The sequence below is a fragment of the Mercurialis annua genome, linkage group LG5 (assembly GCF_937616625.2).
Source record: "Mercurialis annua linkage group LG5, ddMerAnnu1.2, whole genome shotgun sequence".
Taxonomy (NCBI): domain Eukaryota; kingdom Viridiplantae; phylum Streptophyta; class Magnoliopsida; order Malpighiales; family Euphorbiaceae; genus Mercurialis; species Mercurialis annua.
The window spans coordinates 1,874,100-1,901,248 of record NC_065574.1 but is presented as its reverse complement, the minus strand read 5'-3'; the positions used below and the strand labels follow the sequence as shown (position 1 = coordinate 1,901,248).

General features: G+C 32.8%; 3 protein-coding genes across 4 annotated transcripts; all 3 read right to left on the bottom strand.

Annotated features, from left to right (window-relative positions):
• Positions 1-1,535: 1,535 nt before the first annotated feature.
• On the bottom strand, positions 1,536-3,082 carry LOC126682472 (protein SHI RELATED SEQUENCE 1). The gene is made up of 2 exons (XM_050378185.2): positions 2,593-3,082; positions 1,536-2,066 (listed from the first exon to the last, which is right to left on the bottom strand). The coding sequence occupies exons 1-2, from the start codon at positions 2,852-2,854 to the stop codon at positions 1,693-1,695; spliced, it is 636 nt and encodes a 211-aa protein (XP_050234142.1). The 5' UTR covers positions 2,855-3,082; the 3' UTR covers positions 1,536-1,692.
• An 8,050-nt stretch (positions 3,083-11,132) lies between these two features.
• Positions 11,133-16,710, bottom strand: LOC126680145 (coatomer subunit alpha-2). The gene is made up of 5 exons (XM_050375204.2): positions 16,428-16,710; positions 16,041-16,277; positions 14,785-15,279; positions 11,574-14,543; positions 11,133-11,491 (listed from the first exon to the last, which is right to left on the bottom strand). The coding sequence occupies exons 2-4, from the start codon at positions 16,246-16,248 to the stop codon at positions 11,593-11,595; spliced, it is 3,654 nt and encodes a 1,217-aa protein (XP_050231161.1). The 5' UTR covers positions 16,249-16,277; positions 16,428-16,710; the 3' UTR covers positions 11,133-11,491; positions 11,574-11,592.
• Positions 16,711-17,739: 1,029 nt separating this feature from the next.
• LOC126683185 (uncharacterized) lies at positions 17,740-23,963 on the bottom strand. Of its 2 annotated transcripts, XM_050379025.2 has the most exons (11): positions 23,761-23,961; positions 23,454-23,557; positions 23,199-23,304; positions 22,666-22,764; positions 22,491-22,556; positions 22,205-22,321; positions 21,183-21,257; positions 20,561-20,663; positions 19,415-19,462; positions 18,404-18,525; positions 17,740-18,084 (listed from the first exon to the last, which is right to left on the bottom strand). In XM_050379025.2, exons 1-11 carry the CDS (start codon positions 23,833-23,835, stop codon positions 17,986-17,988), a joined length of 1,014 nt encoding a protein of 337 aa, XP_050234982.1. In that variant the 5' UTR covers positions 23,836-23,961; the 3' UTR covers positions 17,740-17,985. The 2 variants fall into 2 exon arrangements, with proteins under 2 accessions (XP_050234982.1, XP_055961969.1); XM_056105994.1 differs by lacking the exon at positions 21,183-21,257 and having other exon boundaries at positions 23,761-23,963.
• Between the last annotated feature and the right edge of the window lie 3,186 nt (positions 23,964-27,149).

Here is a 27,149-nt window from a genome sequence, read left to right as displayed (position 1 = left end):
TTTACCAATTGGGTTTGTTTAAGAAGGCATTTCTAGATGCATCCAACACTAACAATTATATATACAAATAACTTTTGAAGCCATTTTCTGAGTAGTACAAATAGTTGTGTCTTTGTTGAGGGCATCAAACTATTCTTTCCCATATAGAGTCATTGGTATCATCTCTTTTTTTATTCATAGAAGATCCGGTGGTTTTGTGTGAGCTATACAACACATTTTTTTTCATAATTCATCATAAATATGATCAATTCTTGTCTAAATAATGGTAGTATGGAATTGACAGATTTACAAAAAACTATTTAAATTATTTAGAAAGAGCACATAAATATTTTTAAGTAACTTACCATATGGGCCCTTAATATTTTTAAATAGTGCAAATAGATCCCCAAGCTTGGAAAAATATGCAAAAATAACTAAAAATGTGGGGTTACGTGTCAAAAAAAAACTAAAAAGGCTAATTGTTCTTTTTGAAAAAATTTAAAGCTTTTTAGTGGCCAAAAAGAAACTAAAAAAACTTACGTGCTCTTTTTGATTAACTTGAAAGATATATCTTTAGCCATGAAAATTCAAAGGATTGGGATTCCCTCAAACTCATTTTGAACTTGAGGGGTTCATGTTCACGATCTACATCATTCATTTGATTAAAATTGTACTTTTTTATCTACCGTTTATTTTACAATGAAAGGTATAGATCGTGAACATGACCCCTTCGAATTTATTTTGAACTTGAAGGAATTCCAATCCAAATTCAAACTCGAAAACTCCACAAATTGTGATAATACCAATAAGATTGTTCCCTTAGTAGAGGTATCATCTTTTTTAGCATCAAAAAGTTGTAAAATGGGGAGATTAAACAATGTCTTTGCTTTGTGATTAAAGAAGTCATTATGGCCAAAATCTCACAAGATGCCCACCTAATCTTTTTGTGTTTAAGACCTAATTAAAGAATATAACCTAAGGGTTTAGCTTGTGCTTTATAGTTAACATAGGGTGATTCCCAAAGCTTGTACCCCTTGATTAAACTATAATGTTAAACGTTGGTGCTTCACTCAAACCTATATATAAATAATAAATATGACTATTTAAAAGTTAAGACATGGACATAAATCATCAACAAGAATGAAAAAATGAGTATATAATATAGTTTATGCATGTGGAGAAAGCAGAGATGGAGTAATTAATTTTTTTTAAAGAGAATAGCAAAATGCAGTGAACATTTTTAATTGTTTTCGAAATGTAAAACTAATTAACATGCGGCTGTAATGCTCGAATTTTTTTGGGGGTGATGCTCATGCATTGGTGACATAACAATTAATTAATGAAAATGTAAGAGATTATCTCCAAGAATATCTTTGTATAGCTAATTAATTTGTCCGTCAATATGGTTCAGGTCGGCAAAGAACCGGATAAACAGGAAAAAAAAAACAGCTTTGAAATTGATAATTAAACAATAAGCATTGATCAGTTAATAATCAATTTTCATATCAAAGACAAGATCATATTTATAACTAGACATTAAATTATAAAAAATATAGTATGAAACCTTCTTACTTTATATTTCTTCTAGTTTATAAGTTGCCACCAATAACATAAACACACAATAGCAAATGTTATAATGATGATAAAGGGGTAATATTATATGTTATTGAACAAAACATCTGTTTTTTTTTTAAGTTATAATTTATTTTTGCCCTAAGATTTAGGGTGCAAGAAAAGTTGCGTACCAGACATGAAAGCATTAAGGGGAAAAAGATAAGAAGGAGGAGCTGAATCTGCAGCAGCAACTGAAGATGTTGACGCTAAATGTCCTAAACTAGTACTATTATAACCAGTTGTTAGGGCACCGCCCCCAGCCCCAGCCCCAGCATTATTATTGTTAGGTTCTTGATCTTGAAACTGCAAACTGGAGGACCTTTCAGGACCTTGATCATAAAGGATACCCTTAAAAACATGGCCTCCAATGCTCACACTTGTCTGATACGCAATCTGGTCGTCTCCTTCGTCTATTGAGCTCACTTTAAAGCAACGAAATGTAGCTATGGAGTTCACTTGAGCAGGAAATTTCCCTAAAAAGATGATTATTCAGCTTCAAGAAAAGAATATGAGCGAAAGAATCAAACCTTTTGTAGATGTCACGGAGTAATTAATTGATTCCGGAGTTACTAAACTATCTTCTTATTTTATTTAGCGACCAAACTTAATTTAATTTATTAGATAATATTATACTTTAATTTTATATCAATATGAGATTTTCAGGCAAAAATGCATAAGCGACAATGGTTTTTATTAGGCTATGAATGAAAACTTGTCATATATGCATAAATCAGTAGAACTAGACAAGAATCGATTGTTGCGTATGCACTCTTATCTGACAATTTCCCGTTGAGATAAAATTAAAGTTGATAACATCTAAATAAAATACATGAAAGATTAATCACCAAAATAAATTAATATGATAGTTTAGTAACTTCGAGAATCAATCAATTAATTACGAGATGTTACAGCTGAGCAGTAAAAAGATAAAGAAACTAAAGCTGGTAGCTAGGGTTAATTACTATACAGTAGAATATATAGATAGATCTATAGAACTACCTGTAGAAGGATTTTGTCTGAATCTTTTAGGGTTTTGTAGTTGATGATCTTGAAGAAGGTGGTACTGTGGTTGAATAGAAACAGAAGAAGAAGATCTTTGTCGCCGTGTAAAAGCCGGAACCCAAGTACTTTTAACGTGTGTTCGGCACTGAAAACCTTTAGATTTGCAGCAAGTTCTGCATCTCATATGAATGCAATCTTTTTTGGCTTGATTTCCACAGTCTTCACATCTTGAGCTGCCTTGTCTCATCATCATCATCATTATTATTATTACATGAACTCATCTTGTCTCATTTTTTGTGCTGGTTTTTGATGTACAGTTGCTGCTGATGGTGGTGGTACTGGTACAAGCTAGTGGTGATGGGATTGGTGCGATGATTTAGGTTTGATTTTTGGGTTTGGTGGTGGGTTTTCAGTTCTTGAGTTTGTAATCATGATTCATGAGATTTTTTAGCTTAATGCTTCGACAGAATTTATATAGCGGCCATAGAAGCTACATAAGGAGCTTGAGAGTTGGAGATTAACATAAAGATTATTAGACAAAATAATTTAATTAGTGTACTTAATTATGACCACATTAACATAAATATATAAAAATAACTTTTATCATAAATTAGTCCATAATTTGATAAAAAAAAAAGGTTATAAAATTTTAAGAAATTAGCTATTTGATTTTATAAAGATAATATGATATTATTGAGATATTAGATTGTTTGAGAAAATTTTGTCAAATTTGAACTAATCTATCATAAATTAAATAACTTAAGATAGTAAATTGTATCTTAATTTTATCATATAAACTCTTATTTTATTCGCTTCTTACATATATAGATATAATAGTAAAACTCGCAAAGTTAACATATCGGATAGTCAAAATTATTATTTAAAGATATTTCTATTAATTTAGTCATAGTTATGGATAAATCAAAGGGATAATGGTAAATTAAAACCAAATCTTTGTGCGTTGTTGCAATGTTTTTCCAAAAAAATCAACTTTTATTATAATAGCCTAATTTCAATATTTTGTTATAATTTTAGCTATTTTTTCATTCAATTTAATTTCCTCAACACCTGATTAATATAGTACATATTCGTTTGACTTGTCTAGTCCTTTTTAGCTTCAAATTCATTTTTATTGCTTTAATCATCGAAAAAGTTAGAAAAGTTCTAATTAAATTTTAACGTTGTTTTGATTTAAAAAAATAGAAGTTAAATATTGAAAAATTCAATTAAAAACATGGAACAATTAAATTAATTGGGAAAAAGTTAGCTAATATTGTAACGTACAAAAATTAATTTTTTTATATAAAATTGCAACAACCTGTAAACATTTGAATTTATTTTAATATTAAACCTAAATGAAATCACTTTACCTTTATTCCATATTGTATAAATTTTCATGAATTTATTGTATGGATAATATAATTTAATTAGTTATAAATCTGTATAAAGTAAGAAGAATATATAAACACTTTCTCCACTAAAAATTTATAAATTATTATTATCAAAATAGAGGAATACCAATTTGAAATTTTCATAAATTCTCATAAAACGATAGATAATACAACCAAATTTTCATAGTTTGCAACATTTTTTTAATTCAACATAAGTGTGGTCGCGGGTTCGAACCGTACTCATGTATGCAGCCGTTTAAAACTTGGGGCCAGAGGTTTGCCTCCCGTAAGGGACCTACCCAGCTCGAGAGAGGGATTAGTCTGAATGTGAAAGGCTTAAAGGTGTTGTTTCATAGTTGGAACCCGTTCAGGACACCTCATGATCAAATAAACAAAAAGGAAAAATTCTCATCATTTTTTAGTGTTAATACTTGGATAATTTGATTTACATTTTTGTTTGCCGTAATTGATATATTACATTTTCAAATGAAATGATATTGTACAACTACAAGAGGTGTACGACTATAGTCTATATCTATATTTTGATTTATGGTCAACAGTAACGTACTTCGTGAGCCCATGTGTATACTGCAAATTGACCATATAAATTGGCTTTTTCTAGCTACATGAAATGATAGGGAATTATTGTGTGTGGGTGGAATTCTTTTATGGATTTATCTTAATATATACATCTATTATGTTTAAATTATAAATTTTATTTATGTGATTTTAGTCTGTACTAAATCATATTAAAAATTTACTAATTTGTATAAAAGTGAATATCCAAAAATATTTGAGTTGTCTTTCAATTAATGACCTAATGAGTAATATACATATTATTTTGTATTTGACCGATTTGATTAATTAAAATCTCCTAATGAAAATTAAACGAAAACAGAAATTATCTCTCATATTATAGAGTATATTTGACATTGTAGTTGAGAAAAGTATTTTTTATTTTTTTATTCATTTCTTTGAATTTTAAAAAATATTATTTAAAAAATAAATTAGATTAGATACGTTTAGATAGTAAACTAAAACAGTTTTAGGAAATGAAAAATGAAACTGAAAAATATTTTTTTTTATTCAAACAAGAATCCAAGTAGACCTGCAGTCTACTAATAAGAGTATTATATGTACATTTACAAATTATATATGGATTAAGTATGATAAAAAATAATAAGTATGATATTATAGTTTTTTGATTCTTTTTGGGTTAAAAACGACGTGTCATTTTCTCCTAAAAATAATGGGAACGTCACTAGCTAGCTTAAAGCCATTTTTTGGGTGACAAAGGTACCAAGTTTTCAAAGGAATAATTCGATAATGTACTAAAAAAATATGTCATAAAACCTTACTTAGTCCAGACTCGTATTTTATTTATGGATCCAATCATATAACTTAAGATATTTTATAAACTTCTCTTAATTTATTTTTATATAACTATACAATTCCCATTATCTACCGGTGCTAAGTAAAAATTACTACTAGTATTTATTAGTGTCTCTTTTTTCCGGTTAATTTTTCTTAGATATTTCACTATGTGTTAAATGATTCAAAAGCAACATTTGATATTATTATGCACTAATTATACTATAATCCCTATGGTTTAACATGATCATGATACTTACTACACAAACTTTAATTTATAAATATTTTATTTCCCTGACATTTAATTAACTAATAATTATAAATAGAATTACAATTAAAATTAGGTTATTTTTTCTTACGAAAATATTAAATTAAACAACATTTCTTTTTTAAAAAAAGCGTGGACATTATAGATGGTGTAGGTCTATGGGTGCATGATTTATAGTTGAAGGACATTTATCTCAATTTGAACTGATGCTGCTTTAAAATGCTTTTGACCATAGTACAAATTTGCTCCCTATAATATATAGTCTCTTATAGGAGAATGTAGCAATTTTGTTTTACAACAATGAGTATTTCATTGATAATAAAAGAATACTATTAATACGAGATAGATAGAAAAAGAAAATAAAAAGGAGAAAATGTACTAAATATGTTTAGTTTTAAACCAATGAACTTTAGCTCAAATGGTATAAGCGCTAGGCAGCAAATTGCTAGGTCGTGGGTTCGATTTCTCCCACAAGCGCTCCCCCCTTCCCAATTATATAAAAAAAAATGTTTATTTTTAAAAATTATTTAAACATTATAAATAACATTTTTAGAAAAAGGTCTAATCATCCACAAATATTCCATATTTTTCAATTTTTTGTTTATATTTCAAATCCCTTTTTCTTTAGAATTAGAGTTTTTTCATTATAAAAATTTTCAACTTTGTCCTCCATATTTGACATGTAATCTAAATAAATTCTAATTATTCTAAAAATACTAAAACTTGAGGCTATTAGTCAAATATAAAGAATATATTTGAATTTTTTTGAAGTGAAAAAATATACTTTTAAAAAAAAGTATTGACAAAACAAATCCTAACACTTCACTATTTTTACGATTTATGCTAAACGTTTAAAACGTTACCAAACAAACCCTAATTTTTCCAATTTTTGCATTTTGTAGCCCAAACTGTTATTCAGCCATTATTTGCATATGTGGCAATCATATTATTGACATATTAAATTTCAACACTTTAAAATTTTGCAAATAAAATCCCAACTTTTCGTATTTTTACACTCTATAGCCTAAAAAAGATGAAAAAATGACCGAATTTTGGAATGAGACTACAAAATGCAAAAATTGAAAAGATTGCGATTTGTTTTGTAACGTTTTAAATATTAGGCTTAAATCGCTAAAAAAAATGAAACGTCAGTATTTATTTTGCCAATACCTCTAAAAAAATAAGTACAATTGAAATTAAAAATGTAAAAATATAATTATATCGACAATTTTAAAAATTTAAAATATAAGCTAAAAAAATAGAAAAAATAAGAGTATTTTCCGGAGACGAAGTCTTAGAAAAATAAGGTAATTAGAATATTCAGTCTTTCTATTTTCTGGTTACAGGTTTCTCTTTATCCAAATTGAAATCATCTTATCTTTCAATGTTTTCCGGTAACAAATCTGAGCAACCGCTGTTTGATATAACATCTACAATTCCACATACTATTCCTAAATGTGCTATCTGACAAAGCTACAACTCTAACGCCGTCAGTCATCCACAGAGCCCCTAGTCTGTCACTCCGCAGTTGAGCAAGATAAGATGGCAACACTCACTGTCTCACACACACTTAGACTTAACCATGGGCCGGATCAAACCAGATATGATCATGGGCCGGATCAAACCAGATATGATCATGGGCCGGATCCAACCAGACCAAATTCATTTATATGCAAAAATTAATTTAATCTAGATTCATTTATTGTTTAGATGTACGTGAGAATTTAATTTTAAAAAGAAAAAAGCAGATTTAATACGAATTCAGACTATAGCTTGGATCGAATTTGGTAGTACAACTAATTGTCCAAACCGATTTAAATGAGCTGAATTAGGCAGGCCTAGACTGATACTTAGGCCCACTCTCTGAAAGAGATGTCCTCAACAAGAGGCAAACAACGACTCAATTATCAGGAGCGCGCTCTACCAATGAACTAATAGCCCGTCGTGCGAATATCATTTCAAGTTAGAAATGAACTGCTATAAAAGAATTAAGTTATTCTTTTGTAACCCAGCCTGCCTCCATAAAATTGCAAAATTGGATGAACTAAAAAATGAAATTAATATTTTTCATTTCATGATCATTGATCAGGACCACTATTTAAAGATACCATCACTTAAATTTCACACTGCACTAAACCTCCAATACGCTTGAAAACTAAAGAAATGCATACAATTTCACTGGTTTGAAACGAATAAACATATAATTCCCACTTTCTCTCATCCTTCTTAGGATTAATGGCCAAATAAATCTAAACAGTTAGCGAGCTTTGTCCAAACTTATTAGCTAATTGATTAATTTTATTTAAATTGGCTACGGTTGAAACAAAAATGGCTATAATTAACAAGTTTAAATATAATTGATGTTCTCACAAAGCGTTTGTTTTTGTTTGGTCGTTAATCCTTTTTTTTAAGAGGATTAAAGGATTTCACCTCGCTTCAATTAACTTGTACTCGAGATCTATTTGGATGAGACGATTTTACCGCTTGAGTTAATCCATCCCGCCTAATCCCCTTTTTTTAATTAGTAATTCCAATCGTAAACACCATTGTTACTAAATGGTGAACAGTAAACAGTGCACATATGGACACTAAGATCCATCTTTTCCTCAAAATTATTACAAATTAGACCCATTTCCTAGATTTATTATTCAATCAACTCCAAAAAAAAAATTAGGTCGATATCTTCACAAACTCCTCAATTAAAAAGGTTTCAAATTCACAATACATACAAATAAACCACTAATCAACAGTTAATCCAACACACAGAAACAAAAACACATAAAAACAAAGATCATATACAATTATAAATGAACATTAATAAGCCAATTAACATCCATAACACCACAATTCCATCATCACAATCTAAAAAATTAACTACCCCTAGTTAAAATTCCACATACTTACATCACATCACATCATCTAATTAATCAGCCACTTAAAAACAAATATAAAATCTTTTAAAATGGACATAAACATCCATTTTTTAAAGATCAAATAAAATTTCCCCCAAATTCAAATTTTACCTTCAAAATTCAAGCCTTAATTCCCCATCCATGCTTCCCAAAAACAGCCCCAGGTTTCACATGAAGAAGCGCATTCCTCTTCGAATTCCCCATTTTAGCAAACCCCCTTTTCCCCAATTTTCTCATCCTCTGCCGCCCTAATTTCTCACACACATCCCACGGCACCAGTTCATCGTCCAACCCATAACCGCCCTCTTCCTCGTCATCATCATCATGATCATGATCAAGATCATGATCTTCCTCGTGATTATCATCAATTAAAATCAACGCCTCAACCGGATAATCCTGTTCTTGAATAATTGGCTCTAGGGTTTCGATTTCTTGGTGGGTAATGGGTGAATCTGAATCCGGTGTTAGAATTCGCCAAGAAACGAACCCATTTTCAATACTGAGTAAAGATTCAGTATCAGAATCAGCGTCGGATTGGTTGATAAATTCCCAGTGATCAGTTTCTTGATTGTCGTCGAGGAAATGAAGATCTTCACCCTGTTGTTGAGATAGTGATTCCATGGTGATCGTTGCCTTTGCCATTGAGATTTGATTTTTTTTTCTTCTGTGTTTCGTGTTGTTGTGTATTTTGAAGTTTTTTGTCGTGAGTGAAACTCTGATGAAGTATTATCATTTCGATTTATTTATATTATTTTTGTTTGGTGTGGGATTTACACGTACTGTCTCATGGGCTTTACTATCTCTTTTCATCGGTCCACGTATTTTTACCAATTGGGTTCCGACACGTGGGCAGACTTTTAAACAAAAAGTGTCTACGTTACACTAAACTTCTTCAGCAAGAATAAAATATAGCTCCCCTTTTTCTGGATCTAATTGAAAAGAATTTTACACATTATTTCAATAATTAATAATTTTATATCTTTGTTCTTATAGAATGTTAAATATATTACATATTTTAAAATAAATTTCTTTTTAAAAGGCATTAATTAAAGAAGATAAAAAATTAAAATTAAAATTATTAATTAGACTAGACATTAATTAATTAGTGTAAATTTAAATTAAAATAGAGAAAACACATTATTCAATTTTTTTTATTTAAGTATAAATAAATCACAATTTGTAGTGAAAAAGAAAGCGAAAATAAAATGAATTTAGCAATGGAAAGAGCTAACTGAGTTAAATTGGATGTTCCCTAAAGTTATATTTTGACGTTGGTTAGCTTTTGATTCAAGTTGAGCCAAACAATTGCTACCTACCTTAACGGGGAAGCAAAAAAATAGTTAAATGTTGGGTAAAATATCATAAATTTACCATGTTATAATATATAATATAAACATATTTTTTTATTAAATATCATAAATATAAAACCAATACACATACAAAATTATTTAAACACAATAATTTTCATATAAAAAGTCACTTGTACAAATTAATAAATTATATCAAAAATCTAATACAGGATATACTTATAAGTTACTATAAATAAACAAATAAAGTGAGAAATACATTATTGAGAAATGCAAACATTTAATTTTACACTATATGATATAATATCATTTTATTTCAATCTAATTGAAAAAATTATACATGCACATTGTTTAACAAATTTCAATAAATAAAGTATAATTTATATTCATATGATCCTCTTATGACATTAATATTTATAACAAAAAACATATAGCAGAAGATATTGATCAATAAAGAAATTTAAACTAAAAATACTTTAAAATTATTTTTTAATTAATACGTAATATTCAAAAAAATATAATGAAATTAGAATAAGAGAAGTATTAGTCTAAAAGAGAGAAAAATCTAAAAGGTGGTCAAATTACCATTTCATCAAGGTAGAATTAAGCATTAGTCTTCATGATTGACAATATTGGCTACCTTAATACTCATGGGGAAATTTTTAGTTGCTAAAAATAGTGACAATTATTAGAAACTAAAATTACAAAAAAGTTACAAAATACAAGAAATGTGGTTTTTGATACTACATGCTGCAAGAATTCTATAGCAGATCTTCCAAATGCATAATATTTAATAAATTCATAATCTTTTTATGTCTAATTAACTTATATACTTGCCACTTAATTAATGAACTATTTATTCCTTCATCTAAGCACAGAAAATCTTCAGTGTCCAGATTTACATTTTATGACAAGAAAATCCACAGCTCGTCATAGTTTGCATCCCAAAATTGACTAGTTGATTCAAAATTAGGATATAAACTGATCTAAAATTGACAAAATGTTGACAATTTTGTTAAGACAAACTTGGAAGTTGGAAATCTTTTTATCTTTTATAACAAGTTGGCAGAATAAAATGAACCTTTGTTGAAATCAATGATCACAATTGCGAGATTATACATTTATATCACGTAAAAAGACTTCCGTCACTAACGAATATGACATTCGATCCTCGGGGATTTCAAAATATCTCCCATGTTAATGAAGAGAATTTTTGCCAGTGTGGCAAGTTCTTCTGCACTTTTATCACAGGACATCAATTCATTTACGACAAACCCAAGGCATCTCATTTGTACCAATATGAAAGGTGATGATTTAATAAAATCGCTGGATACAAACAAACTAGAAAAACTACAACCAATTGAAACCCAAAATCGTCACAAATAAGCAAATTTGCCATACAACTGGTATGTAATTTGTCGTGCCTATAAAGATTATCTAATATAACAACAAGAGCCCCCTTGCCTATAAACAGCTAACAAGAATAAGCCCAAGTCAAAATTCTCAAGTAGTTTATTACATCCAAAATCATTATCAACTAAGTAAAAAGGGGTAAAAGGATATGATTTAGCAAAAAAAAATATAGCACGAACAAATTCACAGGGCAATTTAACTCTTCTTACTATAGCTCGTACCTTTTCTTTTCTCCTGCAGATAGAAAACAATCAATCAAGATAAGCCGACCAACTTCCGCTGTCGATAAGACGAGCTGAAAAATAATTGAAAAAACCTCTCGGTCTCGTATCTGCTCATCGTATCTGGGTAGGAGAACAGAGTAACCCAGAAGCATCTGCACCAACAACAGCGAGTTCACAAACGGAACATAACTGTCCTTCCTGGCTTGGTACAAATCGTGAACTACAATAAGGGCAAGTAACGTCCTTTTGTCCTCGGTAAATCGGAACGTATGTTGCACCACATGTCACAAATGGGTTTCTGAAATCATAGTTTAGCTCAGAAGCATCTGTCATATTTCTTTCTGCAGCCACCAGCACTTGTCTGGCCATCTTAGCCTGGCTCTCAATTGTCGGGTTCGTCTCTAATAGCCGCCTTGCAAAGTTACCTGCAGTAGCAAGATTCTTTGCCTTGTAGCAAACAGTCATTGCATTTTGCAGGGCGAGCCTTAAATGAGGCAATTGAAGGTTGCAGTGAGTGAAATAGGCTGCTAGCTCCTGTTGACGAACTGGATTGTCTTTCATTTCCCTCCTTTTAAGCTCCGTCTTCAGACCCAGAACATATTCTTTGACTATAATAATCAACTCTTTGACTTCATCAACTTCCCTCCTTGACTCGACAACAATTAAAGGAATTGTATGAAGTATGCTCAGAAACAGTCGAAGTGCGTCGCTGAATTTCCCAGCTGTTGTGGCTCTGTATCCAGCCCTCAGCTTCTCGTCCAACTGAGCGAAATTGAATACCAGAGCTGGAGGACCCCTTACGTTAGGGCTAGAAGATTCGGACCATCCTCGTTCAATAGCCAGAGATATCACTGGAGTTGATGAAAATGCACGCAGATAAGTGTGGCTACCTGAATGAAGATCAAGAAACATGGATTTCAATGGAGCAAAATTCCGGATCCCTAATTGCCTGTTGAGCAATCGCATGGCAGTATCGAAATTGCCAGCTGCAGCATGTTCAGCAGCAAGTGATGATCTCTGGGTCCAAATTTGGCTGACAGGCATTCCAGGAGTTGGGGCTACAAAAACGGATGAACGAGCACTAACAGAAGCCCTCGGTGTGTCTGCCTCAGGGGGGAGCTCCAAGTCTTCAAGGTCCCATCCTCCCTCGCCATTTTCATCAGCCTCTTCCCCATCCTCCAAAATTTCTGCAATATCTCCATTTTGTAAGCCATCTACATCATCCATATCTAGATCGCCGCCCCAATCACCTTCAGCTGCATCCTCATCCTCATCAACAGCACCTTTACCCATTTCGTCCAATCCACCTTGAAATATGCCTCTCATGACTCTTAGAAGTGGCCAATCACCGCCGCACATCACAGGAGCCGGAGGTATCAGAAGAGAGGGCACCTTACCCTCAGGCAAAGATGGAACATTATCTCCTAAATCAGCAGCTAGACGTTCAGCAACATCCCCTAGTCCATGGACTTTAGCCGTAATATAAGCAAGCGGCAAATGACCAGAATTCTCCAAGATCTTGACACGTTCTTGTATATCACCCAAATAGAGGGCATTATGAAACTGGCCCATGACATCATTCTTAACTTCAGCAATTTTCAGCATTTTTGAAAGCTTTTCTAAATTTCCAGTCATGAGATAGAGGAAAGATAACCTCTCAAAGTTTTTGGTCCTCTGGTAGGCATATTCAACAATAGCCGCATTACCTTGGCGAAGAGCTTCCACCCCCAACCTATACCAGTGATCTTTCTCATCAATTTCCTTTGCTGAAGCAACAGCAATCTGAATATTTCCACTTTCTAGAGCCAAATTAAATCGAGTTCTCTCATCCTTCACAAAATGCAAAGCAACTTCAGGAAAACCCTTTTGCTGCAAATAAGCAATCATCGCTTGCCCACAAAGCTGGGAGTTCCTAATCATGCTCATGACATGGTCATACTTCTTCCGCAAAAGAGAAAGTTTGAATACGTATTCTGTAGCATCAATGTCAATATTTCTGCTCTTCCCATCCCGATCCAAGCAGAATATGGTATTTCCAGATACCTTGGTAATGTAAATAGGTACATCAAGAGTTCTGATTATGCCACTATCACCATTGGGTAAGCAGTACTTTATGTGATTTAAAGTGGTATATATGAAAACACCATTATCATCCCAAGCTCCACTTTTTACACGGATTGTCTCATGGAGAGTGCACTGGTGCACAAGCTTCTTGCTAGCAATGATGATGGCATGTTTACTGAGCAAGGCAACATTTTCCATATCATTAGACCAAATGACATACTTAATAAATGGTGTTTGAAGATCCCCAAGAACTATTCTTTGCTGGAGATCAAATATGACTACCCTGTCCTCTGCCCTGCAAAGCAAGTTACCAGTACCAGCATAGAATATTGCATCAGTAGCAATGGGAAGACCGCTCTTCTTAACAACTTCATTCTTCAGGTTTTTGACTAAGACTTGGTTGCTGCTTTTTTCAAGAACCGCAAATCGATTTCGAGCCACAAATACAGCTGATCCTCCAGCACCCCTCTTTGCCTCTTGCACAGTATCACCCCTACCAATGCTGTCTTTTGGTATGATATACAACTCATAAGTTCCACCATCCACATCTGAGCATATAAGAACAGCATTCTCAGTAGGACTATAAGACAGTGTTCTTGGGCTTTGATTCAGACTAGTGGTACCAGGTCTCCTAATAGGAATCACCTGAGTATCTTTTTGAGTTGAAAACTCATAAAACCGCAAAAAGCGATCTTTGGCATAGAACAAAGAGTCACCACTCACTGCAAAAGCAGGCCTTTCTCTCTCTAACTTAAAGACGATCATACCACTATCATGACCTGCAGCAAGAAGATTCATCTCAGGGTGTGATGCAAGGATCCAAAACCGGTCATGCTCTCGGCGAAAAGTTTGAACTCCAGTTCGTTTAGTTACATCCCAGACACGGATGCTCTTATCCTCTGAATTTGAAACAATGATATCCTGCTTGGCATGAAACATAACACATGATACATTATTCATGTGTCCTCTCAATGTGTCCACTTCCCAAGCCTTTGTATCTGAAATCAAACCAGACAATTCAGTTAACAAATTTACCTGAATTCAAAATATGACTTTAAAAAATGGATTTATGGAGGCATCAATTGAGGTCTCATATATAAATGCAACTAGAGTTTCAAGAAGCCTAAAACAGACGATACATGAAAGCTATGTATACGAATTGCTAAATAATCAGTTAATATCAAATGGTAAAACTAAAAAGGGAGTTAAGGGATGCATGTTATGTCTTTGCCAACTAACCATTCATGCGCCACAATTTCACTTGACGATCATCTGCTCCTGAGACAATCAAGGGAAGATTGGGGTGAAATGATGCCCAGTTGACTCCTCGATCATGGCCTTCCAAGACATACTTAACAACGGCATCAACCCCACCAAATAGATCAGCATTCATCTGACTCAACCGCAGAATGTCATCAGCTGGGGAAACTGTTTTCTTTCTCAGTGCACCAATATCCCACACACGAACAGTCTGATCTAGAGAGGCAGAAACAACAAGATCCTCTTTAAGATGGAATGAAGCACACATGACATAATGATTGTGACCAGTCAACACAGATATGCATGTACGCGACTGCCAGTTCCAAATACGGATGGTCTGATCGTCACTTGCACTCACAATCCATGGATACTCATGGTGAAACTGCACAGTACGGATGTAATCAAGATGTCCAAGAAGTGTAAATAGACACCTATGCATCTTGTAGTTCCATACTTTAATCTTGTAATCATCACCTGCAAAAGGCCACCAGTTACTAAAAAAAAAATGTACCATCCATAAGAAAAAAGTTTCTTATTCACAACAATCTGAAATTTGACTTATCAATCTTTGAGGTATTTCAATATTTTCACGTGCAAAATTTTGAAATACAAAGTAACAATTGACTGAAATTGCAAACTCGAATTTCAATATAAGCTACATTGTTTTTCCAAAAAAATTCCAAAAGACGGTTCAAAGCAGCAGAACAACAATGCATATGTGAGTTAGAAAACAAGGTCCTTCAACTGAACCACGAGACTATCAAGAAAAAGAAAGACATAATCACATAACTGTAGTATTTAGTGGCAAGCACTGGAATCAAGTTGCAGAAATTAAATTTTTCCTTCTAATCACATCAAAGTAACTACACTATCACCCCAATTTACAGCATGATATCTTGTTTTAGTTATTAATATTATCCCCAACAGTACTTCCAAGATTCCATTAATTTCGTCACAGTAGATCCAAATTACATACGACAACTGGGAAAACAGACTCTCCGTAACTGTAAGAGCTCAAATGGAAAGAAACAAAAAAACCTCAGTTAAAGCTAAAATTTGCACCAAAAAAATTCAAACAATACGAATCGCCTAGATCTAATAGACAATTACTTAATTCTACTACGCAATGTGAATCCACAACTAACAAATCCTACAACAATAAATCGTAACACGAATCAACTCAATATTAACATATTAATAAAAGAAAAATGCAATTATAATAAAACTTAAATTACCTCCAGAGACAAAGAGAGGCTGGGATTTGTGAAAATGGACGCCGCGAACCGGACCGTCATGCTCATCAAATCGATCAATGAGAGTTCCCATACGATAATCCCATAGTTGGATCACACCGCTGTGAAGACTCGCAAGGATCCACGGTCTCTTACTGTGGAAACTCAGTCCTTTCACTCTATTACTCTTCGTTTCAAATTTCGTCAACATTTTTTCTTCACTCTCTATTCAATCAAAATCTGAACCAGCACAGCTTAATCAAAATCAAAAATCACAATACAAAACCAATTTATAACTACAAAAACGTGTTGTAACAACAAAAACGGTGCGTTTAATGCATAATCCAGGATCCACAAAAAACAGAGAAAAAATTGGAGTTTTTTAATTACCTGAGATCTGATCTGATCAAGAAGAGGAACTGAATCGCATACAAAAAAGTAACGGAACGGCGCGTTTTATGTGCATAAAAGAGAAGAAATGAGGAAGATTTAGATCAGAGAGGGGTTTTGAGTTGTTTCTTTCGATTTTAGATCTGTGCGTCGATAAGTGTCAAAAAAATGAAATGTTAATTTGAGGATTCGTACTTAGTAGAATTTTTAAAAATTTAAGAGGGTAGATTTGGGAATTTTAAGTATTATTTTGTCTGTTAAAATGGTGTTATTTTGTAGATGTATGGCCGTTGGATTGGAACTTGGTGGTTGTGATTTGTTGGGGATGAGTCATTTATTTTTACAGTTTGATTATTCTTTTATGGAAGTAGAGAGACTTAAATGTCAAGCAAAAATGGACCAAAAAGCTTACGACATTTCACAGTAAAAAAATTTAAAAATATAGTCAAAGAAGAGTGATGGATCTGTTTTCTCAATTAAAATTAATTTAATAAATATGTCCTTAAACTTATAACTTCGAATTGAATAATCCATCTTCAGACATTTTAATCAATTAAGATAAGATAATATTTTTCATTTTTAGATAAATTAAAAATAAATCTATACACTAACGAGCTGTAGCTCAAATGGTATAAGCGCTCAGCAGAAAACTGCTAAGCTTGTGGGTTCAATTCCTCCCACAAGCGCTCCCCCTCCCCCAATTATCAAAAAATAAAAAATATATACAACATAGAGCAAATTTAAGCACCGATATGATTTAATTTTATTCTTAATTGACCTAAAAATAAAAAATATTATCCTTGATAAATTGAAATGATTGAAAATGAATTATTTGATCCGAATCATAAATATAAGGACCATAACCCTTTGCTAAAAAATTATTTAGTAAATATGTTATTGAATTGGCTTGATGATCAATATGTGTTGGAACTTCCTCAAGGATAAATTGAGCAAATTGTAAATTTGTAGAGTCTGATTTTTCAGCCGGAATTTCGCAAAAACTTCTTACCTTGATTTCAACCACAGGTCATGTTGATTTCAGCCAATGTTTCGTCATTCGGATAAATTCTTACATAAATATTATTCATAATATTTGTCTTTATATAGAAATAATGTAAAAGATAATATCTATATAATTATTTGTTCAACAATTATTCATAGTAAATTAGATTTTACAATTTCAGTAATTATTTTATTTTATTTTTACAAAATAAATCTTACTTTCATATTTTCGGTAATGAATACATTATGTCACTTGTATAGAGTGTATTACTGCCTGATCATTTCTACCAACTTAAAGCCCCAATTAATGTACTTTTAAATTTTGCCTTTTATGAGCTAAATAATGTGTTCTTAACATAAAGTTACAGAAGAAAAACCTGCATTTATTCTCAACCTGAAGAAGATATAATTACCACATTATGAATACAGCAACACGGCACAGAATGTATAACATCTTGCCTCTCGAATTCTTCGTCTTTCTCTGATTCATATAGAAACTTCTTTCGGAATATGTGCATTCAATACCTTGTGAAATATGATTTCAAACTGGTTGATATTATAATTTTCCCTCAAGAACTTGGACAATCTGCTCTGCTCTTGATTGGATACCATTAAGATATTCGCTAAGAACGCGCTGCTCGTAAGAACCTCCCTCCTGAAGAGAAAAAAAGATTAAATGAAAATGCAGAATATCGACATAAAGGGTTGCGTGCCTCGTTTATTCATGTGTGTGCTAGGTCGTAGGAGTGTACATTCGGTTACAAATTATTCTTTTTTTCCTTTCAAATTCTAACCCAACTGCAGTTACAAATTATCTTTTCTGCCTCCAAAGTCAACATAACTGAAAAAACTCAACCTTTTTATAATGTCAAACCAAAACAAACCAAATTTGTCAGTTCGGTTTGGTTCCATTTTTGCACACCCCTAAGCAAAAAGTGTAGTAGAACTTTAAATGTAACAGAAGGTTTTCTTACTGTTCTGATCAACATCCGCTCAATTCTTTTGTTGATGACAGCATACAATTCTTCAGGAGAAATTTCTCCCTTGCCGAGTGTTATGCCATCAATCAAAAGCTTGTTCCATTCTTCCTCAGGAGCTGCAGCAATTGGCAAGGAAGGTGAGATTCTAAAATGCTAATAGAAACAGCATAGAACAAAGTTAAGAGACGTCCCTTATATCGCAAATGGTCATAAATGGTCTCGACAAGGTCAAATTTCCTGACCATGAATGTGCACTTTTCCAGAACATCCTGTTTCTAGGGCTTAAGGTCTAACAGCATTAGAAGGTGAAGTGGTTTAAAGTGCATCATTAATTACCAGAGACAAAAGGCATAATAACAACAATTCTGTTACAATCCATATCATTTCCTGATTTCCAAAACCAACACACTACTGCCCATCACATATTCGGCTTACTCATTTGTGAAACACAAATATTGGCAGTCTCTTGATCTAATTTTGAAATTAATGGCATAAAACAACTGCTGATATCATTTCTCAGTCTATGAATGACGGGGAACGTGGAGTTACCCAAAATTCAAACTGAAATTCTAAGCTGTTTATGACAGATCTTGAACTATATAGTATAATCATAAAATAACAAAGGCACTTTGGATCTTGATGCCCTTTCGTGAGTGAATCTGCATCAACACCAGTCATTTTCACCCAAATCTAAGATGTCATTGCATCAAATTTAATATAATAATCTTTTAGCTTATTGTTCACTGCATACATAAAATATTTCCATTCATTGCAACACGAAAAGGTAATGTTCTGAGATCAAATTCTAGACTTGTGAGGAGACTTTACATGCAAATTAAGCAGTTTGCAGCAAGTTTAACAAATACGAAGGGAGCTAAGTAAATAAAATGCAAGAAAATTAAGAAAGAAAAAAAAAAGCATTTCCATTTTCCAATGAGAATAAATACAAGTTCGGTAATATAAATAACTTTGCTAAAACAGAATAATGTAAAGGATAGTATAAACCTTTGATTATCGTCTCAAGAAACTGCTCGGCCTTCAAGATTTCATCTCCTACACCATAAACAAGTAACAGCTACTCAAGGCATCCAATACATGTTGCAGAGGCAACAAGAAAAGGGAAAAAAACGGAAGAAATTTAGCAGTTATAATATAAATGGAAGAGAAGTTATGTTATCTGTAAATGAAATAGACAAACTAATTAACGTTCAGATTGGCTGTATAGATCCAGCTTTTTGAATGTAAAATTTATACTACAGTATGTGTGGATGGATAGTAACATATTACTGTTTCTTCAGCTAGTTACAATCTCTTTGCTAAGACCCACTAGTGATCTGTACAGAAGTCCAGTGAATATATATGCGTGGGTGAGCCAGGCTCGCCAAATACCAGGAGCTGAAATCAAAGGATTCAATAATGCTTTATTATGTTGAACCAAGTCCTGAATCCAATACCACATTCACGAGCCACTTAATCTAACAGCTCATAACTTAAGCTCGCAGAGTGCCCCTTATATTTGGTTTTTATGCATTGATTGTTAAATATGTTCAGCTTCTAGTAACTACATTCCTTCAAATGACCAATGTTGCATACCTCTACTGATTAAAATATGATAAACATGTAACAATTCATTTTTATTGTTCAAAACTATAACATGCTGAGTTCTTCTGATAATTAGGAGTATTGCAAAAATATTTTTGTTTACCAACAGTGGAGAATCTATTATAAATCAGTAAACACTGGTGCCCGATAAAGTTCCATACTATCTCGTCATGACCTTGATTCAAGCATCTATTACGTTCATGTCGACTTTAATCTAATTTCATAAAAGCTCAAAGGTTGTTGGCCAAGATTGGTTCCAGGTGAGCAATTTGATATTAGTCAAAGCATTCACTCAACTGAAACATAGGGATAAGTCATACCAAATAATGGGTCAGCTGAAAATTATTCAACCTCCCAAATGACTTCAGCTTCTAATAACATTACCCAAAACAAACTTTACAGAATAAAAATTAACAAAAGCATCAAGCCCACTGAACTGATTTCACACATTTGCTGGATCTTGACATGCTGACCATGTAAAAACTTTGTCAATTTTATACACGTCTACATTCTAGTAATATACATTACCAAGTACAGTAAGAATTTCACCTCTCTTTGCATAACTACGTTTTGAGAGAACCTCAGAAGCATAGAGTTGCAAAACCTTCTGTAGCATTGCCACAAGTCCAGGTTTATCCCCATCTTCTACTGCCTGCAAACAGTAGAAAGATAATGAATATATTGAAGAAAATAAAAAAATACCGACTAAACAATTCATCATTCATAGAGTTGTTCTGATTTTAATATTCAGAGATAAGTAGTTCAAGAGGTTGCAAAAGTTTTACATGTTCAGGGACTCTAAAGCCACACACTTTAAAAGAATAAGGATGCCCCTCTTTTTCTGTCACATTAGAACTTTTTAAAAATTTACCTCTAGTTATGCTCAAAATAAGGTTAGTCAAGTTTTAAAATATATTAAAAAGAAAAAACAAAGGACATTTTCATAATTCAAACAAAAAATTACTCCAAGCACTAGTTTCCTGATTAGTTGACTATAATATTATGTAAAATTCCAAATAATTAATTCATGCACATTGTTGAGTACACCACCGGCAACACCTCCATCAAGTTACACCAACCACATAGACAATCCTGTCAACTTTTCAAAGTCCCCTATAAACCCTACAAAGGAAGAATGGGATGCTCGGTAAAATCTTTAAACCATACACACCTGGCGTAGTTGTGCACTGACTTCTGCAAGGAATCCTTCATCTAGTTGACCTTCTTGGTCCCTGTGACTAATCTCCTGAGGATGGCAATAATTCAGAGTTGCACAAAATCAATAGAAATGAATTGGAAAAGTAAATCTCCGTAGCTAGTTTAAAAGACATAAAGCAAAAAGAATTGCATGAGGGCTCTTCCCTGAAGCTATTTGCCTGGATAGAAATACTAACGGTAATGTTCTATCCATGTTTTAATAAGGAAACAAATGGTTGAGGGTCTAAGTATGAACCTCCAGTATAGTTGAAAAAGAAATAGAAAAAAGTATCTGAAAACAATAGTGGTTAAAGATAAAAGGAAGATCCTTTTGATATAATTGAAAAAGGGAAAAAGTTTTTACTTCTTTCTTCCCAAGCACAACTAGAGACTGCAAAATTGTAAAATTCAAATATAGTTTGACATACTCTCTCTAACTAGCATTCCTCATGCTTCTTTGAAAATATTAGAAATACATAAGACAACATATTCCGATCCGGTTCCTGCTACTTCACCAATTTCCTTTTGCCCTTTCTGAGGAAATTATATTCTTATAAGAGGTAACGATAGGCGTGCTGAACATAAGAGATAATTTTCCAACAGCCAATATAATTTTGATGTAAACGGCCCTTTTGTACGAAATACTAATCAATCTTATAAGCTTCACTCTTTCATTTTTCAAGACAAAATAATATTTTTTTCTCATCTCTCTTCTGTGTAAGTTCAGTGGTTCTCTCTATGCCTTTCTTAAGGCTCTATTGACCTAGAAGATTAAACTAAATAAAGCATTACATAAGCTAGTTAGAATGAAAAAATATGCAGATTACATATTTAACTACGGGGGAACTGAAAATGGATAAATATGAACTTTAAAATCACAATAGATTGTAAAATAATATGAGAAGGTTTATGAAAACATGTAGATGTGCGAGTTCATTATTCGGTTCAGCAAAGAAAAAAGATGTAAAGGAAAAAATAATTTAAGAACATAATTACCTTCTCCATTAGCTTGAGAACCTCAGGATCTCTAGGAGGCCATGTAACCTCTTCCTTTTCATCAATAGCAGGTCTTAAGACTGACTTGAGAACGTCAGTAGCTGACTCAATCTTTTGCTATAGACACAAAATTGCTTAATGAGAAAAGATAAACAACTAAACTCTAAAACTTTTAAAGATGAAAAACCCAAGAAAGTATAAGGCGTTACTTAATTGTTTGGTTTCCTCTTTTTTATTTTTATTACTATTATAACTTTTCTTTTGTGTGTGAGAGGGAGAGAGGTACTTTAGTCTTGTGGACAAGAGAATGCACAATGCTCATTACAGATCCAGCCAATTCTTCATAGTCTTTCTGAAAAATGTTAACCAGAACAGTGACTTTCAAATGCAAGGATCAGAAAGAGGTAACCATCGTAAAGATTAATAAGAAATGAATTAAATTGATCGAGTTGAAACCATGCTTTATCATCCTCTGATTTGCAGGTATCAGATCTTGCTGCAAGTCGTATCCAGAAACCAGCATCGAAAGCAAGGACATTTTGGACCACAAGCTTTTGAAGCTGTTCAAATGAGGGAGATTACAACAAGAATGAGTTCATTAAAATTTAATATAAATCATTAAGCTGCAAATTTAATAACAAATTATTCTTAGGTTATAGCTATTGGCTTCGCAAGCATTCAAAGAAGGTGTACACTATACACTAAACCATCCAATTTCCAAATGATTGATAAGTGATAACTAATTAATATGCAAGTCGAAAACTCCGTTGCTTAAAGCATTCAAGATAAGGAGGCTACCATAGAGTTTACTTTATAGTAAAACAAATAAACTATCATTACTCTTAAACCATTAGTATTATTATTATCCCCTAAATGAACAAATTAAACTTGATACAAACCATAAAAAATTGAAAATAGCAAGCAATTTTTGCTGTCAAATACGCAATTCCAAAAGCTAACATAAAAGAATGCCTCATTCGGAAATTTTACTTACTTCACCTGGACTCGCCTCCCTAAGGGTATCAATGAGCCTATCAACTTCAACAGTCTTTTTGAATGACGACTCAGCGTCTTGACTGACTGCACAGATCAAAGTTTTCCTGTTTTATCCGAGACCCAAATAACACCATTTTACAATCAATTACATCATCGAATACATGCAAGGAATTTAAAACCCTATAATTTTACTCAAAATAAGATTATCAATAAATATAGACAAAAATCAGGATGAGTACAAAAAATAAGTTACCTCCTCTTTAATTGCATAAATGTGGGTGTAAAACTGAGGCGATTAAGTTTGTTAGAGGTGAAGGACCTGATTTTCCATTCTTGTAGTTGGAGCAGCAACAAATTCTGTGTAAATTACATGTAAAATAATTAAACAAACTAAAAAATTACATTTACAAAATCATGCAACAACTGATATTATTCTTGCATCAGCTACAATGACTCAATTAATTAGGGTTTGGAACTGAACGAACGAAATAAATGTTGAATAAATGAAAAACAAAACAAAATTTTAAAATTTATAAAAAAACAGAGAATTATTAATTTACCTGATTATGATAATTACGGTAAGTAGAGGAGGAAATGAAGTGGAGGGGGAGAGATTGAGGAGATAGTGAAGCCATTAATGGTGTTGTTCTTAAGAAAATGGCGGGAGTGGCTTAACTAGCTATAATAATGACCGTTCGATTTTTGTATTTTCGTCACGGATTCCTGAAAATTGTACTAACCACTGAGCCTGTAAGTAACTGTGAGGCTGGGAAGCGTAGACGATGGATCTCTTTGGGCCTCCGACGAAGGCCCGATCGTTATGTATTTTTGGAAAGGAAAATTATATAGCAAATTACTCTAAGACCCCTCACGTTTGTCATAATTCAGAGTTTGATACTCGTTGTTTGAAAATCAAACAATTTGTTACCTCAATTTTGATTTTTTAAACTATAACGTTCTTCTGTTAGTTCCGTTAATAATTTGATATGTACTTTCAAACGATTTGATACCTCAGTTTTAATCATGTAAACGATTTGTTACCTCATTTTTAATTATTTTAACGATTTGGTACCTCACGTTTTATTCCGTTAACAATTTGGTAACTATATTTAACAAAAGACCTCTAAAGTTTAAAAAATCAAAACTGAGGTACCTAATCGTTTGATTTTCAAACAAGAAGTACCAAACTGTGAACTTTGACAAATGTGAGGGGTTTTAGAATAATTTTGCTCAAAATTATATAATGCAACTAATGTGCCATGTCATTCGCGAAACAAATTAATAGTGCGTTAGTCATGTGGTGTAATACCCCAAAATATTTAAGTATTTAATTGGACCACGTGTCCAGTTTTGAGTCGCCAGAGTGACGATAACGGAAAGTCTTCCGATAAAAATAAGATAAATAAGTTTTAGTAGATCGGTTTTGAAAGAGATTATAGCAAAGACTTAACATTATATTTTAGTTCTAAAGTTGGAATTGAAATTAGAAAAGAAAAATGTCAAGAAAAGCTCGAAATGAGGTACAGGGACTAAAGTGGTAATTTAGCCACTATGACTTAAAATGGAAATTATTTCGCCAAGGTCCGCGAAATGTTTTATAGTATATGTGGTAAAAGTTTCGGGTCAATCGGAGACCTTTTAAAATTTGGACGCGGATACGTTTTGGGTTAAATTGTAACTTTTGAAAAGTTCAAGGGCCAAAATGTAAATTAGCCAAATAAATCTCGATAATAGTAATTAAAAGATTATTGACGGGAAATAATAATTATAGATTAGTATTATTTATTTGGATATAAATAATACGTAAGTAATTGAGTTAAAAGAATAATTTAACCGTTTGGTTAAATTAGAAAGTTTAAAAGAGAATTGGTTTAAGTTAAATAAATGAGGGATTAAAAGGGACAATTAACCATCATATATATATATATATATATATATATATATATATATATATATATATATATATATATATATATATATATATTCATTCCTTAAGAATAAGGAAAAGAAAGGATCAGAAGAGGGAGAAGGAAGGTTACAGAGGGATTTGACGATCCCTTTCGATCCGTCGCGGTTTCGTCGTTTCTCGTCCAAATCGCGAGTTCTTTATATCGATTCGTCCAGAATTCGATTCTCTATCATCGTTAAGCTTTAAATCGAGGTAAGCTTGACGTTTTTATTGTGAGAATTAGTAAATTAGGGTTATTTCGTTTAAACGAATTAAACGAATTGTAATCGCGTTTCTATACTCGTTTTTGGTGAGATATAGATTGGATTATATGTTAAAATGAAGCGTAAGCATGTCGGGAGTGTCGGAAAGCGGCGCAGCGCCCGGAAAATGACTTTTCCGGGGGCTGTCAAGGGTGTGCGTTCGCACACATTGAGTGTGCGATCGCACACTCCTTGAATTTTGGGGTGTGCGTTCGCACACTCATTGTGTGCGTTCGCACACTACCCAAATGTTGCCAGATTCAGAAACCCTACGGTCAGTTTATAGATTTGCCTCTTAGGAACGCCTCTGTCCAATTTTATCTCGATCTAACGGTTCAATTGGGAGAGATCGTCGTTTTACTAAACAATGTCAGTGCGCAGGCAGCACCTGCGCATTGTCCTGAAAACTATTTGAAACTTCATCGGAATGAAACTAAACCCTAAAGTTTGAAGGTATCATACGTATTGGAATACGACTAAGAGATATAACAAGTATCTCGACTAAGTATTAGAATACGATCAAGGTTAAAAGTCGTATTTGAACTACGATTATATTAACCTAAGTTTATAACTTAGGGTTTTGATATTAAGCCTACGTTTATGGATTAAACGTACAGGTAACTCGACTAAGTAACTGACGTATCGACGAGCTACCAAGCCATTGGGCCGGAGTGGTTACGTGAGTGGACAATGCATGGAGCTTACGCTTGCGGGATTATAATAATGCAGTTTTGGATAGCGGTCACTGTGAGTGGCAATTTACTTTTGCGTATTATTATAAAAGTTATTTTCTTATATTATGAGTATTGATATTAAATATCTCGTATCTATATGATTTGCTCGTATAAGCTGTTTTGTTTGATAGATTTGATTATATGAATGTTGTTGTATTCGTTATTTTGGAGATAAGTGTCTAATGTGCGGTCCGAAGAGACCAACTATCTATTGGGTGTCAATAGGCTATATGATCATTGGTGAGTCAGTCTAGAGTACTTGACTTTATGATTAAGAATTAATATATGTCTATGCATAATATATTATGAATTTGATACGAGAGTGAACTCGGCTACGGTGTAGTCTGGAAGTCCCCGTATCTAGTGGGCTGGGCCCACCAGTGGCTGGGCCACCAGTGAGTTGGACTCACACTTTATGATTTCGATACGAGTGAGCACTCGGCTACGGTGTAGTCTGGAAGTCCCGTATCTAGTGAGTTGGACTCACATCTTTGAAATTAATAATGTTGTTTATATCATAAATTTATATATGTAATAAGCGTGTGACGCTATATTTTGATAATACTATAAGTAACTTGCAAACTCACTCAGTATTTTCCCAAATACTGACCCCTCACTCTGATGTTTGCAGGTAGACAGAGTCGGATCAGACAAACCATCTCCACTGTGCCAGAAGTCATTGGACTTGCACAAGTTTGGGTTCCTAAAGCTGCAGTAGTCAGTAGGTGTCGGTATTAGATAGATATTTTGACTTCAAACATTATTTTATATTGTAAACGCTAGTATAATATTTATAAATGCTTTATCCGAAAGAGTTTTCCCGGAAATGTTTTATACATAATATTATACTTTTAAATGCGAAAAATTATTAGTGGTTTTAGGCTTACTACGGGTTTCGGAGCTACCACTCCCATTCCCTAGCGCCGGTCTCGGCTCAATAATTTGGGTCGTGACATGTGGGATGTCTAATAACAAAGAAAAAGAGTCATAATTGTAAGATTCTA

Coding starts and splice junctions, on each gene's coding strand:
- LOC126682472 (XM_050378185.2), bottom strand. CDS start 2,854: ATGATGATGATGATGAGACAAGGCAGCTCAAGATGTGAAGACTGTGGA. Junction 2,067..2,592: donor CAGACAAAATCCTTCTACAG/GTAGTTCTATAG, acceptor TCATCTTTTTAG/GGAAATTTCCTGCTCAAGTG.
- LOC126680145 (XM_050375204.2), bottom strand. CDS start 16,248: ATGTTGACGAAATTTGAAACGAAGAGTAATAGAGTGAAAGGACTGAGT. Junction 15,280..16,040: donor GCCTCTCTTTGTCTCTGGAG/GTAATTTAAGTT, acceptor GGCCTTTTGCAG/GTGATGATTACAAGATTAAA. Junction 14,544..14,784: donor GAAATTGTGGCGCATGAATG/GTTAGTTGGCAA, acceptor GTTTGATTTCAG/ATACAAAGGCTTGGGAAGTG.
- LOC126683185 (XM_050379025.2), bottom strand. CDS start 23,835: ATGGCTTCACTATCTCCTCAATCTCTCCCCCTCCACTTCATTTCCTCC. Junction 21,258..22,204: donor TTCTCAAGCTAATGGAGAAG/GTAATTATGTTC, acceptor TGCCATCCTCAG/GAGATTAGTCACAGGGACCA. Junction 18,526..19,414: donor TCTTGAGACGATAATCAAAG/GTTTATACTATC, acceptor CAATTGCTGCAG/CTCCTGAGGAAGAATGGAAC.